Here is a 16,889-nt window from a genome sequence, read left to right as displayed (position 1 = left end):
AGTGGGGGTAACTTTTGAAGTGTATTGAGGTGTTTTTGTTACAGTTGTGTAGATACCGTATATATGGAAGAAGTTATTGAGAATTGTTACATATGGAGTTCAAAATAGGGTTATCAGGTTGGGGAGGGTTATCTTTTGCACTAGTAGTACTTTTTGCCAAGCTGATTAAGCAAGGAACTTGAATAAGCATATGAGTCATTTTTAAAGTTATTTTTGCTAGAAATATATTTTCTGACCAGACAGAGTAAGTTTCTGTATGTATATAGATGTGTTTGTTTTTGTTTTTTTTTTTCCCCTCAGGTGCAAATTAGATAGAAGGTAGATTACTGGGGTAGGCAAGTCTGCATTATCCTCTAAGGCATGGCCTGTGTATTGAGATGGATAGTGTATCGAGCTGTTCATAGGAATATGGACTGGTGCTTTGTATTTCCCCCTTTTCTTGTGACTTTGACTTTCTGGGGTTGTTTTACTATTGGTATATGAATTATGTTGTAACACAGTATGTTTTGCTTATGGAAGCTCCTACAGACTTATGTATGTACTGTTAGGGCAGTGTTTACAGATGCTGAAAATGGAAGTTGATTCTTTTGTACTGTTGAACTTGGATGTTACAGTTGCATCTCTATCAGCCAGTTCCACTGCATTTCTGTTTCAATTAAAAGTTTGAAGAGGAAAGCGGCTAGAAGTCAAAATCTTGGAAAGTATATAGCAGGAAGAGGGAGTAGTCATATTTTGAGGATATGACATGCAAAGTAGCAGATGAGGTGATGATGTGCTGGAGTTTGTGAATGGCAGTGACAGTAAAATGGCATGGTGGAAGGAAAAACTGTGGGTGTTAAATAAGTTGCTGGGCCTGGAGAAGAGGAAAGCAGAAGGGAGAGTTTATAAAGCCAAAAATAGGAAACAAGAGGGTTTACTAATTCATCATCTCAGATCATATAATTTTTCATAAGTGTATTAAAGCTTTTGCAATTCTTTCAGCGTAAATGAAAACAGTGTTACACAAAACAGATTATCAATTTTCTGGTTTCGTTGGTTGTTTAATCCCTGAGATTATACAGGTAGACCACATGAGGGAGCTCTATTCTGTTCTGCACTTTAAAGACCGCAAATCTAGAATTATGCTTCAAAGCTAGTACTGAGTAAAATTGAGAGAGAGTTTAATACAAGAAAAGGGTGAAGGTTGAAGTGCATATATGTTGGCCAAGTAGTAAGACAAGAATTTTGAACAGAAATCTAAGCAGACTTGAAAAGCTATGTTGGAGGAAAAGCCTGGATGTTTTCGAGATTTTTAAGAGCAAACTTCTGTGAACAGAAGTCTACTTAAATACATGGAAAATTTAAAGTTGCCTTGATTATGAAAAATTGCCTGAGGGAAACTGCTTTCGTCCTTAAATCTATATTAAATCAATTTGTAGAGATTACTAATACAAATTTTTTAATAAAAAAGGAAAAACTATTGTGCACTGCTAAAATGATAATTCTGTAGAGATCCATTTTCTAATTGCTTTATGCTTATTTTAAAATGTGAAAATAATGGGAGAGTGCATACTGTAAGTCCCTTTAACTGCAGCATTAGATACCAAAATGAAATTCCTTGAACAAAAAAATTTGCAGTTTGTGGAACTACATTTTGCCCTGTGTGCTTCTTCAATCCTGAAAAGGGGTCTACAAGGGTTGTTACATAGCTGTAGTATTAAAGAAAGAGAATTCAAGACATAAACTGTATTACTCAAATTATACCTGAAGGATGGTTTTAAATTTGCACCTGGTATTCAAAATACTACTTTGTTGCAAAACAGACTCATTTTTAGATTGGACTGTCATTTTTTTCCCTGTACTTCAGTTTCTGAACACTTCATTAAAACAGTTCTTTGCACTAAATAATTTATTTGAATAAACTTAATCAACATTTTTCTACCAGGTGGCTTTTCTATTAGATAGATTGTCCATCAGTATTAAAATCATTCCTTTGATTTTAAACATCTAGTGTCTTACAACATTGTACCGAGTGATTTTTTTTTTTTTCAGAATTTGAAAAAAAAAATAATAAAAAAAAAAGATAATGAGGGCTTCATGACATTGCGGCATTAAAGGAAGCCTAGAAATATGTGACTTAGTCACTTCTCAATTCCTTCCCCACAGTTTACCCCCCCCCAAAAAACTTTATCTTGATGAAGTAACCATCACATCTACTGACTGAAGCTTGTTAAACCAGGGTAAAACTGACAGCTCAAACATATTTTTCGTAATTAAATCCAGATGAAGTGAGGAAAAACTGCACGATCAAAGAGAAACGGAATATGGTTGCAGATTCTCTGAAAGATTTAGGGCACACAAAGCTGTAATTATTGCTCAAGGCATCTCATTTTATGTTCCAAAACTAATAGTGTGTTTCTAGGAATAGCTACCTTATTGTGGTTTTGCTGAAATTATTAATTAATTAATTAATTAAAATTAATTTTTTAATGGTTGATAAAACTTCATATGTCAATGCTTTGTGTTATTTGAAACGTTCGTATTTAGTTAATTTGTATATAATACAAGAAACAAATTTTGAAGTATCACTTTGTTTGTAATAGCTTCTTTTTGGTTTTCTTGTTTTTATTTCTCCAAACAGATTTTCATATAATTATTCTGCAGGGAAGATGCACTAGAAATCCATTACTCTTGCAATATTTTGTTGGTTATTATGTCTTCTGTGTTGCTTTCTAATGCATAAATAGTGGTTATAGCTAATTGCTTGGCACCCCTATAAATGAGAGAGATCTCCAAAAAATTATAGAATATGACTCTTCATATTGTTTCAAATAATTTTTAACCCAAAATATCACAAATGAGGATTAGATGAAAAATGAGATGGTTTCCATTGTAAAACATGCTGGAAAAGCATCTGCATAAATTAGATAGGAAGCAACTAAGATTTTCAGAAATATATATTTCTGAAAGAAATATAAGATTTAGTAAGATTTCAGGTAAAAATGTGATCTGACCTGTGAAGGATCTTAACAGAGTTTTATGAATTTTGTACAAGCACAGCGGAGAAAAACAAAAAGTTGTAAAGCATTATGAAGCTGGGATAAAAAGAAAAAATGGATAAATTCTTTATTTTTCTGCTGTAATTTTATGTCAGTTTTCATTTGTTTGACCTGTTATCTTTTTACAGTTGTTATTCTAGGACTCCCATCAATTACCCTTTTTTTATGCCATCATTGAAGTATGTGCTATTGGTGTAAAAGGATTTAAGAACTGCGGGCATAGATCATGAAACCAATATTAACTGTGTGTGATGTTATACATATATATATATGTGTATATATATATATATATATATATATATATATATATATATATATAAATTACATATAATCTATGTATATATAACCTACATACCTATATATATATATAACCTAAACCTACATCTACCTATAAATTTAATTCTTAATCTGGTGTAGTCTTTTTTTGTTTTTAATAGGTGTCAACTTCCATTTCAGAACACATGAAGAACACACTGTTTGAATAGCCAATTATTCTTACTTACTTTTTAAAGTTTACTTGTTCATGCTACTAGAGAAAGCTCCTATATCAGCTTTTGTAGCAGTATTGCTAAAAAAAATTAGTATTGCTACTTTTGTAGCAAGTATTTGAGCAGGCTTTTCTAATATAAACCAATTTAAGAAACAGCTCGTGGAGCTTTGCTCCTTGTACTGAATGTTTTGTAAATACACTTTTATCAGTTTTTGCCTAGAGAGTTCCTATGGAACTTTTAGAGAAGTGGGCACTGATCTCTGCTTCCTGATTAACAGGAGTATAAATAAATAAAAAAGCACTATTGAAATTCTGTTGATAGAAGCTTTCATTTGTGCATATTAAAGTGGTATACGTGTAGTCAATGGAAAGAGTCTTGTTATTATTGAGAAGCTTGAATTGATGAAAATTCGAAATTGATATAAATGCTTAGAGCTAGGAGTTAGAAAGCATTGATATTTTCTCATGTTTATGAAGATGAAAGTTTGATGGCTATTTAGGCCCAAGTCAGAAAGGCCTCGTTGATAAACATCACTTTGGAGTGAGTCTGTAATTTAGGGAGAGTGAGTAGGCTACAGCTAGCATTTTTATCAAAGATCATTATGATCTTTGTGCTTCACTTCCATGGACACAAACACTTAAATAGTGTCTGTACACACTGAATGCAGTTGTAATTGAGGTCAGGGAGAGGCACAGAACCCTTAGATGTGTAACTGAGGAGCAACAACACTTCCCCAGGCTACTCTGTCAAATGATGAATTAATTTGTCCTGTTTCGAGAAACAAATCGCTACACTGAGCTTTTAATGGGTATTTTATTAGTGAATCTTTAAATTCTTCAAAAGGATGTGATTTTATATAAATGGGTAAACTGTTTTTCTTTGTTTGGGTCTTGATTTCTTTGGGTTCTAATTTGTGTATATAAAGTGTATTGTAATGAAGATTTCTGCCGTATTTTTTTTCTACCAGAAAAGATAGGCTTTCTATGGGAATAAAAGATTGGGTATATAATTGTGATTCATTATTATCTGTGTATGTTCCAGAAGTCATCTTCTCTGTAGTCAGAGAGATGCATTATGTATGTAGTGTGAATGATAAAATTGTTAGTATCTGTTTACGTACTGATAGCAGGTGAAAATAAAGCTCTCTCTGTAAATGACTGTTATTAAAGCTGAATTTGTCTTCAGCTAATAAGTTCTGTTTGTTTGTTTCTGCAGTTCAATTCAAAGAATGCTCTATTATGGATGAGTTTAGAGATTAGAAACTGCGAGCAGTGATACACCCTTTATTAAAGATGATGACAATATTGTATAAAAGTTTCTCTTGTAGCAATGTAAAATATATTTTTAGCCTTCTTTGGCTTTTCCATAATCCGTAGTCCTGCTCTGAAATGATACCGTAGCTTGAAACGATGGAATGCAGAATGTGTACTTGAAATATTTTCGGTACATTTTGACACTAACTGGTAGTTATTTCGAAGTCATTAAAAGTCATAAATACACTTGTTCAAGTGTATTTCTCTAATAGTAGTAGATAGGTGTATCCCTGGGGCAGGGGGAAGTGTTTTACTGTGAGTAGTGTATGGCTATGTAGACTTGCAAGCAGTATACTTAAGGCTTTAATTTCAAGTAAGGATGTCAAGAGATTACATTGTTTTCACAGATGGTTTCTGAAGCACAGGTGTAGGTGTTTTTTGTGTGTGTTAAATCAAACAATGATTTGGCTTAGGTACAGATAGAAAGCTAAATCAAACACAAAGCAGGCATTGCAAGTATCTGGTCATTTTACTTACTAAAACTGAATTGCCGGTATTTTTTAATAAATGTAGTTACTCTGATCATCAGCATTTCGCAAAATACTAGTTTACAAGTTTAATCAAGACTTGAGCTTGCTGAAATAACTATTCGGCAAGGTAATTTTAGAACTGAGTGTTTATAGTTAATAGTGAAGTTTCTGGCAACTGGTATGTTCTTAGTGTTTCATGTCTTTCTTCAGCAGTCTTCATAGTTCGATTTCGTTCTGGCATGCTTGGAGTGGTAAAAACTCTAGTGAGTTAAATACAGTGCATAAAACTTCTTGTTAACTTTGGGATTTTTGAATGGCATGAAGTTGCATTGTGTATCTAGCTGAAGAAAATTCTTTGAGGTGTTACAGTGTAAAGTCGAAATTATGAGGAAGGTGTTGGTTATTCTGTTTATACATCTGGATTTTACTGAATTATAGAGTGGCTGAGATGGGAAGGGACCTCTGGAGGTCATCAGGTCCAACCTCTCTGCTCTAGAACGGCCAACTAGAGCAGGCTTCACAAGACCATGTTCACATGGCTTTTTCCAGGGAGGGAGATTCCACAACCTCTCCGGGCTTTCTGTCAGTGCTCAGTCACTCATTTAAGCTCAGTTTGGCTGCAAGTCAGCACCTGATTCAGAAGATATGGAAGGCCAAATAAATTAAGTTCATTGAAGTACTATTAGGTATGAACACAGACCCCTCTGTGGAAGCGCAGTGTTCAAATCATTTCCTCATCTTGTCTGATCTACAATACACTTAATATCCTTTTGTTGCTAATTTCCTACTGCCGAGGATGACAAGTGCCACCTATGAATAAGGTGAATTTTCAAGCAGGTACGCTGATCCACACATTCATATTAGTAAAATGCAACGTTTATGATGAGGTGTGTCATAAATGTTTTTTTAATACCACTTGTATGGTTTATCTAATGCATCATGAAGGCGTACAAACAGAATTCAGCTGTTGTATGGTTATTTATACAGTTCTTTCTGCCTAATTAGTTCTCCCCCTATTATTTCATTTGGGGCTCCAACAGATTCACTTTTAAGTTCTTTAAATTGGCAGTTTTTCAGCTGGTTTATTAATTTTCACTGGTGTTGGCAGCAACATGTTGTGCACTGAGCTGACTGACAGTAAGTTAATGACAGTTAAAATTATAAAACCAACTTCTGTTTTTCCAAAATAAAAGAATTTGCAGTAGAGATAATAAACTAGTTTTATACTGGTAACATTTACATACTCTGTGTTGGTTTAATACCTAAGTTGTAATTTTATCAATACTTAACTGTATTTATTTCCCCGAATATTGCAGCTGTATTTGTCCTTTTGAAGAGTTGTGGAATGTATGTGTATCTTCAGAATGATAAGGTGCCATGTCATGCAGCTGCATTCCCTTCTACTTTAAGTACTGTAGACACTAATTCCATAGTTCATTTCAGGACAGCACAGAGAAACATTCAAACATGTAATTTGTAATGGAAATTTTAATAAGCCAGTTTAATTAAACTTTGTTATCTGAGATACAGAACACTGTGATGGAAATGAACAATTTTCAGAATAGTAAATGGAGTGCTGAGGAATTTTTGAGTAACTAACAGAAAAATAATGATTGATATATGGATAGTGAATGATAGTGATAACTAACGATCCAGCAGATCTAAGGTTTTTAACCTTCATTAGTCTGATATTTTTTTTATCATCTGTTTATTTGAAATAAACCAAACAAAAGCTTGGAAGTACCATGATACCATTCCTATATATTGAAACATAATTCAAATCTAGTATCAACAGCAATTGGAGATTCTTTCTCTCTGACATAATGAGGAAGCCTACTGGCAAAGTGACATAGGCATGTGGTCCTATTTCAAAATGTGAAGATCATTGGTGTAGTGACTTATCCATAAGAACTGGGTGGAAACTCAAGTCTGCAGCAATGCAAAAGCAAACAAAAACATTTTGTGGAGGAAAGACAGAAGTTTGAATGTTTTGCAGCCTTTCTCTATTAACAAAAAGACTAGAAAAACTAGAATTCGTTGATAACTAAAATTTGTCAGCACAAGTAAATAGGGAGTCTAATTTCTTTAAAATTCTCTACAGATATGACATACAGAGAATTTTACTGGATTATATGATAAAACTATGTATTAGTATCAGTTACTAGAACAGTAATTTTTTTACTTTTTATATTTGAATGCAGGGTCAAGTGTTGAAACAAATGAAAGAGGTCATGACATCTGGAATTCCCTCAAATTTTAAAATTAACAGTTTCAAAAATTCTGACTTGATGCTTAGAAAATCTCAGTTGTTTTTTGTAGTTGCCATCTACAATACTGTTGAAATAAGAAGTGGAATTTTATTAAAGAGCATAAACTTTCTTTTACCTAGTAACCACTGAAATAAGTATTTCAAAACTTTACTAAGGCTTATGTGTACAGAATTGCCCAAGTGGAGGGCAGTAATTCCCCTCTGGAATTACTGCATATTTCAAAATGATGTTTCAAATTGCTATTATTTTATAAATACGAAGATTGTAAGAAGCATATTGTGTGACTAAAAATAATTTTCTTAACATGACTTTGGATATGATCTTTGGAACTATTGTCTCTAAAGCACTGACTTATTTTCTTTAACATTAAGCACAGTTAAAATAGTCCATTTTCTTTGCTCATCATATTAATCTGACATTGCTGACTTTCCTTTCTCTTACAAGTCATCTATTAATGGTATTTCTTATTTGCAGTTTGGAACTTACTGAATGAAAAATATTACTGTTGAAACTATAGTGTATGTTTATACAGTGTTGCTCTTAAATATATTCTAGTTTCAGTAGAAATATTTTTTGTTTTTTTCATTGTGGTGGTTCTTGTTATTTCTGAAGTTGCATGTGCAACCTTTAATTGACTCAGTTTTATATTTTGAGCTTTTTTGAAAGGAACCTTGTATGTAATTTGAATAATTGTGTTATCTCTGTATCTCTGTTTCTCAGTATCAAATGATGATCCATCATGATGATAATGGCAAAAGTTTTGGTGGGCTGTCCAAGACAGTAGTCTGCTGACTGTAAGGCGGTTGGTGTTTTTCTAAGAGATTTTTAGACTCTGCTCAATAATTCAGTAATGTGACGTTATTACCTATTTAATATATTCTTGCCATTAAATTTTCATTTCCTTTTATACGGCTAAATGTCATCAAACACTGAACTATACCAGGTTTGTCTTGTGTTAAGATGAGGGATTCAGTGCTCTGTGCTTGTAATTATAACCAGGCATGTTAAAATTCATGAACTAAAATGAAAATATAGTTATTACTCTTGTCTTTGCCCTGGTATGAAACTATATAGGTAGATACTGTTTCAAAAAAAAAGATATTTATTAATGTCCATCACAGTGTTTTCATTTTTTTGCCATCCTAAATGAACATGCAAAGCTAGCAAAAGAATAAAACTTTCTTTTTATGATACTGAGACTTTCATGAAGAAGAGGGAATTACTTGGAAAATATTTCTCCTAGGAGAGAAATTTATATTATATAAAAACTTTTCCATCATACTTTGAAGAACCAATTTTTAAATGACTTTAGATGACCTGAAATTAGAGCAGAAAAATTCAAACAAAGTATTAATCATCCTTCCAATAAAATGTATTTTCAGCTTTGACATTCTTGCACATAACTTATGAAATGACATAGCCTTATAAGTGCTCAAGAGCATCCAAACACCAAGGAGCACATGTCAGGAAGAGAATATTTACCTATAATTCTTCTCTTTTGTCCGCTATGCAATTTATTGGCAGATTTCAGAAGAATTGTACTGGGGCTCAGTCTAAGCTCAAAAATAAGTTGTTTATATCAAGTCTTTGTCTCGTTCCCATAATTAGTTTCTGGGTCATTTGTTGTTTTTGCAGAGAGTTAGGGATCCCAGATATTTTTTATTTAGTAATGTGATAACTAGGCAGAGTCTCAGATTAGAGACACAAGTATGGGGAAACTTTGAGTCATGAGCATTGCTATATTAAGTATCAGGGAATCTGCATGGAAGACAGTCATTACAGATAAAAGCCACAGGGAGTCAGGCTGCATGGTTTCTGTGGGTCAGGGAAAAACTCATATCTTCTTGTTCTTAGGTTTTGATACATCCAGCTCAACCTGTTAATCAACTACAATTCATGATCCATAGAACTAGTTTAATAATGTACGATCTGTTTTTTTTACAGTGATTTGTGACTTTATATCTTTGCAGATATGAACAATCACAACAAAACAGCAGACAGAAACTTTACTAGCTCTAAAGCCAAGTCATATTTTCCTTTACAGCTTGTACTATTTCTTTGTTTATGAATAAATTATTCTAAAACTAATTTTCCATACAGAAATAAAAAGTCCCCCCTTTTTAAAAATCATTTTTCATCATTAAAAATCATCATTAAAATCATAATCATTTTAAAATCATTTTTAAAATGATTAAGGCAAACTTTTAATGATGACTGCTGGGATGGAAATCAGTCTAAGATTCATTTCTACACTCTTCAGTTACTAATACAACATGTAATATACTGTGACCTTGAAATAATATCACTTCATGGAAATGAAAGCAATAGGTACTTCTTTCAGTGTGGTGTACTGGGTCTGGCTGGGATGTTAATTTTCCCTGCAGCAGCCCATACAGTGCTGTGCTCTGCACTTGTAGCTGGAACAGCAGCGTTATCACACCAGTGTTGTGTCTGCTGCTGAGCAGTGCTGGCACAGCATCAGGACTTTTTTTTTTTCCCTTTCCCCCTCCCTTTTCCTTTTCTTTTTTTTCCCCTTTAGTTAAATTGTTTAGTTAGTAATCTTTCCTCAATAACAATAATAATTATTATTATTATTTTCCCCTTAATTAAATTATCCTTATCTCAAACCGTGAGTTATTCTTTACTTCTTCCCCTTCTCATCTAAGGAGGGGGAATGAGAGAGCAGTTGTGGTGTTTAGCTGCCTAGCATGGTAAAACCACTACATGTGGGAGAGGGTAAAAGAGCATGGAACAGAATGGATGTAGACAACAGTCTGGTCAACTTCCTTGGTGTTTCATTTCCAATTGTACAACAATTCATTACCTGTTGATCACTATCACTTAAAGAATTCAGGTATTTTTTTCTATCTCTGATTTAATATTGTTGAGAATTTCTGATTGATTTAGAGTTGATATTACCTAACATAAAAGTGTACATTTGCGTTAGATACTCGTGTTTTGGGTTTCATTCTGTGGTGCATTTGAATAGCTGGCAATTATCATCCAGCTTTTTACTTCCACTGCAGTAGAGAAATGTCTGGACATTCTTTAGAGAATAATTTTGTTTGTTTGTTTTTTACCTGCCCTGTTATTTGCTCTTTCTTGCTAGCTTAGAACTCATGAGTTTTTGAGAATTTATTTGTAAACCAACTTGAAAAACAGAGAATATTTACCCCTCAGCATCTTGTATAGCTGTCATCTTTGTGTATTCATAAGCTGTGACCAAAATAACATAGAATCACAGAATGGTTTGTATTAGAAGGGACATTAAAGATCATCTAACTCCAACCACCCTGCCACAGGCGAAGACACCTTTCACTACACCAGGTTGCTCAAAGCCTGGCCTTAAACACTTCCAGGGATGGGGTATCCACAACCTCTTCTGGACAACCTGTTCCAGTGCCTTACCACCCTCGTAGTAAAGAATTTCCTCCTTATATGTAATTTAAACCTCCCCTCTTTTAATTTAAAGCCATTACTCCTTGCCCTGTCACCGCACTCCCTGATAAAGAGTCCCTCCCTAGCTTTCCTGTAGGCCCAGAGTTGAACACAGTATTCCAGGTAAATTATGTAGCTGTATTACCTGTATTAAACATACAAGGGGGCATAAGTGCTTTTGAACTATGATCACATAAAATATGTCCCACTTGACAGCAAGACAATACTAGTAGATTTTCCGATTCTACAAACTTAGTACTGAAGTTTTTTCTTGTTTATATTTTGCTGGTAGATTTAATTACACATGAATTATTTTCCTTAACAAAACCTTACAGCTTCGCTGAGAGTGCGCGAGAACAGTATGAAAAACTATCCAACATGCACAACAACATGACTAAATTGTATGAAAATTTGGGAGAATACTTTAGCTTTGATCCCAAAGCAGTAAGCATAGAAGAATTCTTTGGCGATCTGAGCAACTTCAGAACTCTGTTTTTGGTAAGTAATGTCTGCAAAACATCATATGTTCTTACTTTTCCTTTGGGTTCTCTCAAGATTAATTCCTTCATCTTCTTTCTTCCTTGAGTTTTAGTTAACTTTTTGTTTTATGCTGTGGCAGGGAATCAGTTGCATGTGGCCAGCATTAATTTGATTTTGGTCACTGATAATTATAATTCTTTAACTTGCAAATCCAACTCTCAATGTGACCAAGAAATGGATAATTAGAAAAAGTGTAAAAAAAAAAAAACAAAAAAAAAACAACACCCTACCACCCCCCCTCACACACAAAGCCTCAAACAACAAAAACAGAAAACACACACACACACAAAAACAAAAACAACAACAAAAACTCAGTGAATAATGGAACAAAAACCAGAATGGATGTACCTATATTAACATTGTGTGGGATTCTGACTGATGTCTTAATGATGCTGTGATGCTAAAGCTTACACTTCTATAATAAGCTCTCTATTTCTGACAGAATTCCTGATACTAACTTAAATGTTCATATAACTATTTCTAGTCAGCTGGTATGGTTGCTGTCAGCGTTTGGCTTCTTTATGCTGGAATTTAAGAATTTTATTCAACACCTAAGTTATTTAAATGGCTTTAATGTCATCTTTCCTAGTGGCTGTCTGGAAGCCATAATCAGCAGCACCATAGGAGGTGCACAAGGAAAACAGATGCCTGGAGTGTCACATTATGTCTCTAGAGTATATTAACATCGCTTGGAAATACCACTGTTTACCATGCAGCTGTAGCTCTGAGATCTCTCTATTGCCAGTATCTGTCTTAATTCATCACATAATCATAGGAATTTCGGTTTTGGTGTGATGGATGAATAACCACTTCAAAACGTAATTTTAGTGCTAAGTTTACTGTATTAGTAAACTTTTATTACAATATATCTAACTGTTCATTTTAATTTGGCAGTAATTATTCTTTTTTTTACTGTAAGCAAATTGCAAATCTTTTTATAATTAGTAAGTATGCCAACACATCTGCACGAAGATGTGTCAAAAACAGGCATAGTTGTCATAAGCTATTTCAATGCATTTAATTCTTCATAAATCCAAAGCTCACATTTTCAAACATGGATATCTAATTTTGGAAGTCTACTTCATTGTAACTACTTGAAACAGACTTCAAACCAGCAATATCCAAATACTGTGGTGAAAAATCTGTCCTCAAGTATGTATTTAAACAGCTTTGAAGGTGATAGGAGCCAGAGAACACATATCCAGGTTTTCTAGAAAGCATATTAGAATGAAAATACTTCCAGTTGCTTAAATATGTCTATTTTCCTTCTTTGTTGACTACCTCAAGATCTGGCTAATAGCCTATTGCTCTTTGCTGATTATAATTGTATTTGAAAAGACTGAATAATAACGGCGGAGAGGGTGGGATCGGCTTTAATTCATTGCTACTTATTTAAGGAGAAAATTCTCTGAGATTTCTCTGTATGCTTGTCCAGGAGGCAAATCTCTTTTCATGTCAAGGTATAATAGTTATATATTTTCTATGTAAAATGTCGTATTTTATAAAATAGAGTGATTATTCTGTCCTTTAATATAATGGCTATAATATATATTATAATAATAGTTAAGACTTTATATATGTCTAATATTTTGGTAATTTAAAGAACAAAGAGAAAACACAATAAAAACCTAGGATTAATCCCAGTGGCAGGAATTACTACAAGGCTTGGGGTGCCAAAATTTCAAATGTATGAATGCAATGAATCTTCTGCTGATATAAGTTCCACAGTTTGCAAAGACACAAATCAGGTTATTTTATGAGTGTTTAATTGTTATGTCATATTTACAATATCAACACTATGTTTTTGGCTGTGTTATGTCTAAATTCATGTGGCTATGTTGATTAGACCTTCAGAGATTATTTAGTCCACCTGTATAATCCAAAGTAAGGTCAAGTTCCAGCAGGTAGCACAGGGCCTTGTTCAGTTACATTTTTATTCAGGAATGGAGATTTCATGACCTCTCTGTTTTCCACAGTAATCACACTTGTGGTGGCAGAATAGGAAAAAAGTTATAACATGAGAGACTGTATTTATTGTCTCTTGTTCACTTGCTTTGCACCTCTGAGAAGAATCTAGATCCGTCTTCTGTATACCATCCCATTATGTTGTGTAGATAGCAATTAGGTCGTCTGAGAGCCTTCTCTTCTTACAGCAGAACAAACTCAGTTCTCAGCTTCTGCTTGTCATATGCTCCAACCTCATGACCGTTTGGTTATCAACTACTGGACATGCTCCAATATTCATTGGAACTCATTCTGGGCACAGAACTCCTCCAGATGTGTTTTTTCAAGGAGTGGTAAAGTGGAAGAATTGCCTCCTTCAACCTGTTACTGTACTATTAAAAAAGTTGACTGTTCATTCAAACTTCTTTGCTCCAAAGGCATACTGCTGCCTCTCATCCAACCAATTGTCCACCAGTAACTTTGTTTTTCTTCAAAGCAGCTTTCTAGGATTTATTTTGCATTTTACATCAGTTGTGTTTAGGGTTAAGTAATGTAGTGTAAGTCTATACTATAGAAAACTGTATATTTGTTAATTTTTTGGTGGTTCAGTTTTTAAGTTTCACTGACTTTCCTAAATATTATTTGTGAGAATACTGTCTGGAATGGATTTCACTGCATCTCTAATACCTGTACTTCAGTGATGACTGTTACTGTGGACTTGAAGTATGTATGCTTTTTTATTTGTTTTTCAAATATTTGCTACTTTACCTCAATTAAATTAGGTCCTGTTTCAGAAACATTTAGTGAAATACTTCAATCACATGCTTCTAAATCTGGAATGTTCAGGTGACTTTGAACATTTGCACATTAAATACAGAAAGCAGATAAATGCAGTATGACTTGGGAGGAAGGAAGTGTATTATGTCACTGAATAATTTAAATTTGCATTGAGAATAAATTTCTCTTCTGTATGCATTTTGTTCACTTGTACTTATAGCAAGGCTCCAGATAGCTAATTCTCACTGTTTTAGAAAACTGTTAAAAATTAGGACATTTCAAACATTATTTTTAATCACTGAAATAACTGTAGCAATCAGAGTAATGAAGGTGTTGAAAACTACTAGCAAGCTACTGTTAATTATTATTCCCAACATGCACATAATCGTCTTGTTAATGCTGTATACATGTCTTCTGCAAATACTCCTCTGTGGGTATGGAAAAGAGGTGTAAATTCTATAAACTACCCAGATAATTTTTACCATGAGATATTATCTGGGTTTTATTTGCCAGAATATGCTTTACTTTCGTTATGTATGAGTGCAGGAATACCTGTGTTCTGATTACTAGACAGTACTGAAAGCAGACAGCAAACTTGTCTTGACATTTTTGTTTGTTTTTTCTTTTTTCCTTTTTTAATTTTATTGGAGGGGAAGAGGATATTATCAGAGTGTTTGGTACAGATAAAATACTCCTTGAACATCAAATCTAGCAGAAAAAGGATTTACTTTGAGCAAGTAGTTGAGTATTTTCAGTAGACTGCAACTACTGTTCATTTTTTCCACTGTAATCTGCCTTTAGTATTTCACTTATGTACTAAACTACTTTTACTGGACTTTTCCTTCTTAAAATTCAGACACAACTATTAGCTATTCACAAAGCAAGAAAACAGCATCTTTCTGGTAGGCACTACATAGTCGTGTACTTCCTTGTCAATGAGGATCTCAATAACCTCACATGTACATTTGCACAATTTTGTTACAAGGTTATTATGTTTGAATAATACCTCCACAACACCTTCATCTTGTGCTGTAAATGCAGTCATTGCAAAACATAATTGTCTTATTACCTAATTGATGTAAAGTGCCTTCTGTCTTAAGGGAAAGTAATCACAGAGTTTGGAAACTTGAGTTACACATGTACCTGCTTGAAGAGATCAGAATCCACTAGCTATTCTGCTTTTTCTAAACACCTATGTATGGTCGCCTCTTCTTAGGATATTTGTATGATGTTTGTTTTACTTAATACTAAAAAACTGCAATAAAATGTTTTTTTGTTTTTTTGTTTTTTTTGTTTTTTAGGGTGGGAGATTATCCTAAAGACTAAATCTCTGTGAATAGATTCAGTTTACTAAGACAGACCTATCGAGTTTTGTATTCTGGTTTGGAATATTAGACTTGAATTCCAAACAGAAAAGACAGACAACAAATAATCTTTCCAAGTTTCTAGAGAAGTGGAGCTAATTTCTTGTGCCACTTTATAATTTTTGGAAGCAGGCAGTAGTCTACTAAGATACTGTTTTAATTCTGCATATGTTGGTCTGAATAGTTAATTATCTGTGTGGTGCTAGGGTTTTAAAAAGTTTTTATCTGTATTATCTTCTAAGCCTCTTTAAATATTAAATATTAAAGTCTTCAGTATAAAAAAGTGAGATCTGAGACGTGTATAGCTTAAGGAAAAGCTTTCTTTCCTTAGTATAATTTGTGCTTTAGTCAAATTGACTTGTTCAGATATATACGCTAGTTGTAGTAATTGTAATTAGGTCTTTTGAGAATTTCCTGACTTATTTTATCCAGAGCAGAACCTTGTAGACTTCAGTGGCATAAAGATTCTTGTTTAAGGATTTAATTTTTCCATATGCATGAAGAAGGCCTAGAGCAAGCATTAGAAGTTTGCAGTACAATCATTTTATTTTCTATAAGGAAAATTATTTTAAAGAATTAAGATTTTCTGCAACATTTTGATGGCTATGAAAAGTTTTTCAAAAAGATAAAAAAGCAATCAATTTTCAAGTTTAAGGAAAAATCAAGAAAAAGCAATAAATCACTGGAACTCATTTAATTTGTGGAATTTACTGTAAAAATTCATAACTACTGGTAAGAATTCAGGTGCCATCGGAGAAAGCTGAGTATATACAGCATTTCCAGATGTTCTGTAGAGCATGCTTACTTATTAAATACGTTGTTTTCAAACCAGAGTAGTGCCTGCATGCTGCTTCTAAGTGTTGTTTTTTTTTCCCCATTTATGGTAAATGATTGAAGTAAATGGCCAAAATATAATTCGAGATATTTTTTGAAATATGCATGACTTGGCTTTTCTTGTTTGTCTGTCTCCTGTGTTATTTCTTGTACTACAGCTGCTAACAATTAAAAGTTCAGGAGTTCTTCAGATTGCTGCTTTTGGTTTTGTTGCTAATTTTTCTGGTGTGAATGTTTATAATAAGACATACCATAGAATCATGAGGTAATTTAGTGTGGAAGAACATAGTAGAGAGTCATTGAGTCTGACATCCAAAGCAGGGCTAGTGCAGAAGTTAGTTCAAGCTGCGTGGGACCATGTTTTGAATATCTCCATGAATTGAGATACCATGTCTGTGGGAGACTGTGTT

At 33.5% G+C, this 16,889-nt stretch overlaps 1 protein-coding gene across 4 annotated transcripts in view; it reads left to right on the top strand.

The window, feature by feature from the left end:
- The window catches only part of DIAPH2 (diaphanous related formin 2), a 174,010-nt gene that overhangs the window by 99,808 nt on the left and 57,313 nt on the right, over positions 1 to 16,889 (top strand). For all 4 annotated transcript variants that reach the window (XM_032195988.1, XM_032195987.1, XM_032195986.1 and 1 more), the window contains one exon: positions 11,354 to 11,518. In XM_032195988.1, coding sequence (XP_032051879.1) covers positions 11,354 to 11,518 — 165 coding nt within the window. The remainder of the gene's footprint in view (positions 1 to 11,353; positions 11,519 to 16,889) is intronic.

The sequence above is a fragment of the Aythya fuligula genome, chromosome 13 (genome assembly GCF_009819795.1).
Source record: "Aythya fuligula isolate bAytFul2 chromosome 13, bAytFul2.pri, whole genome shotgun sequence".
NCBI classification, from domain to species: Eukaryota; Metazoa; Chordata; class Aves; order Anseriformes; family Anatidae; genus Aythya; species Aythya fuligula.
The sequence above is the reverse complement of the archived record's forward strand: the minus strand, read 5'-3'. Positions and strand labels throughout refer to the sequence as shown.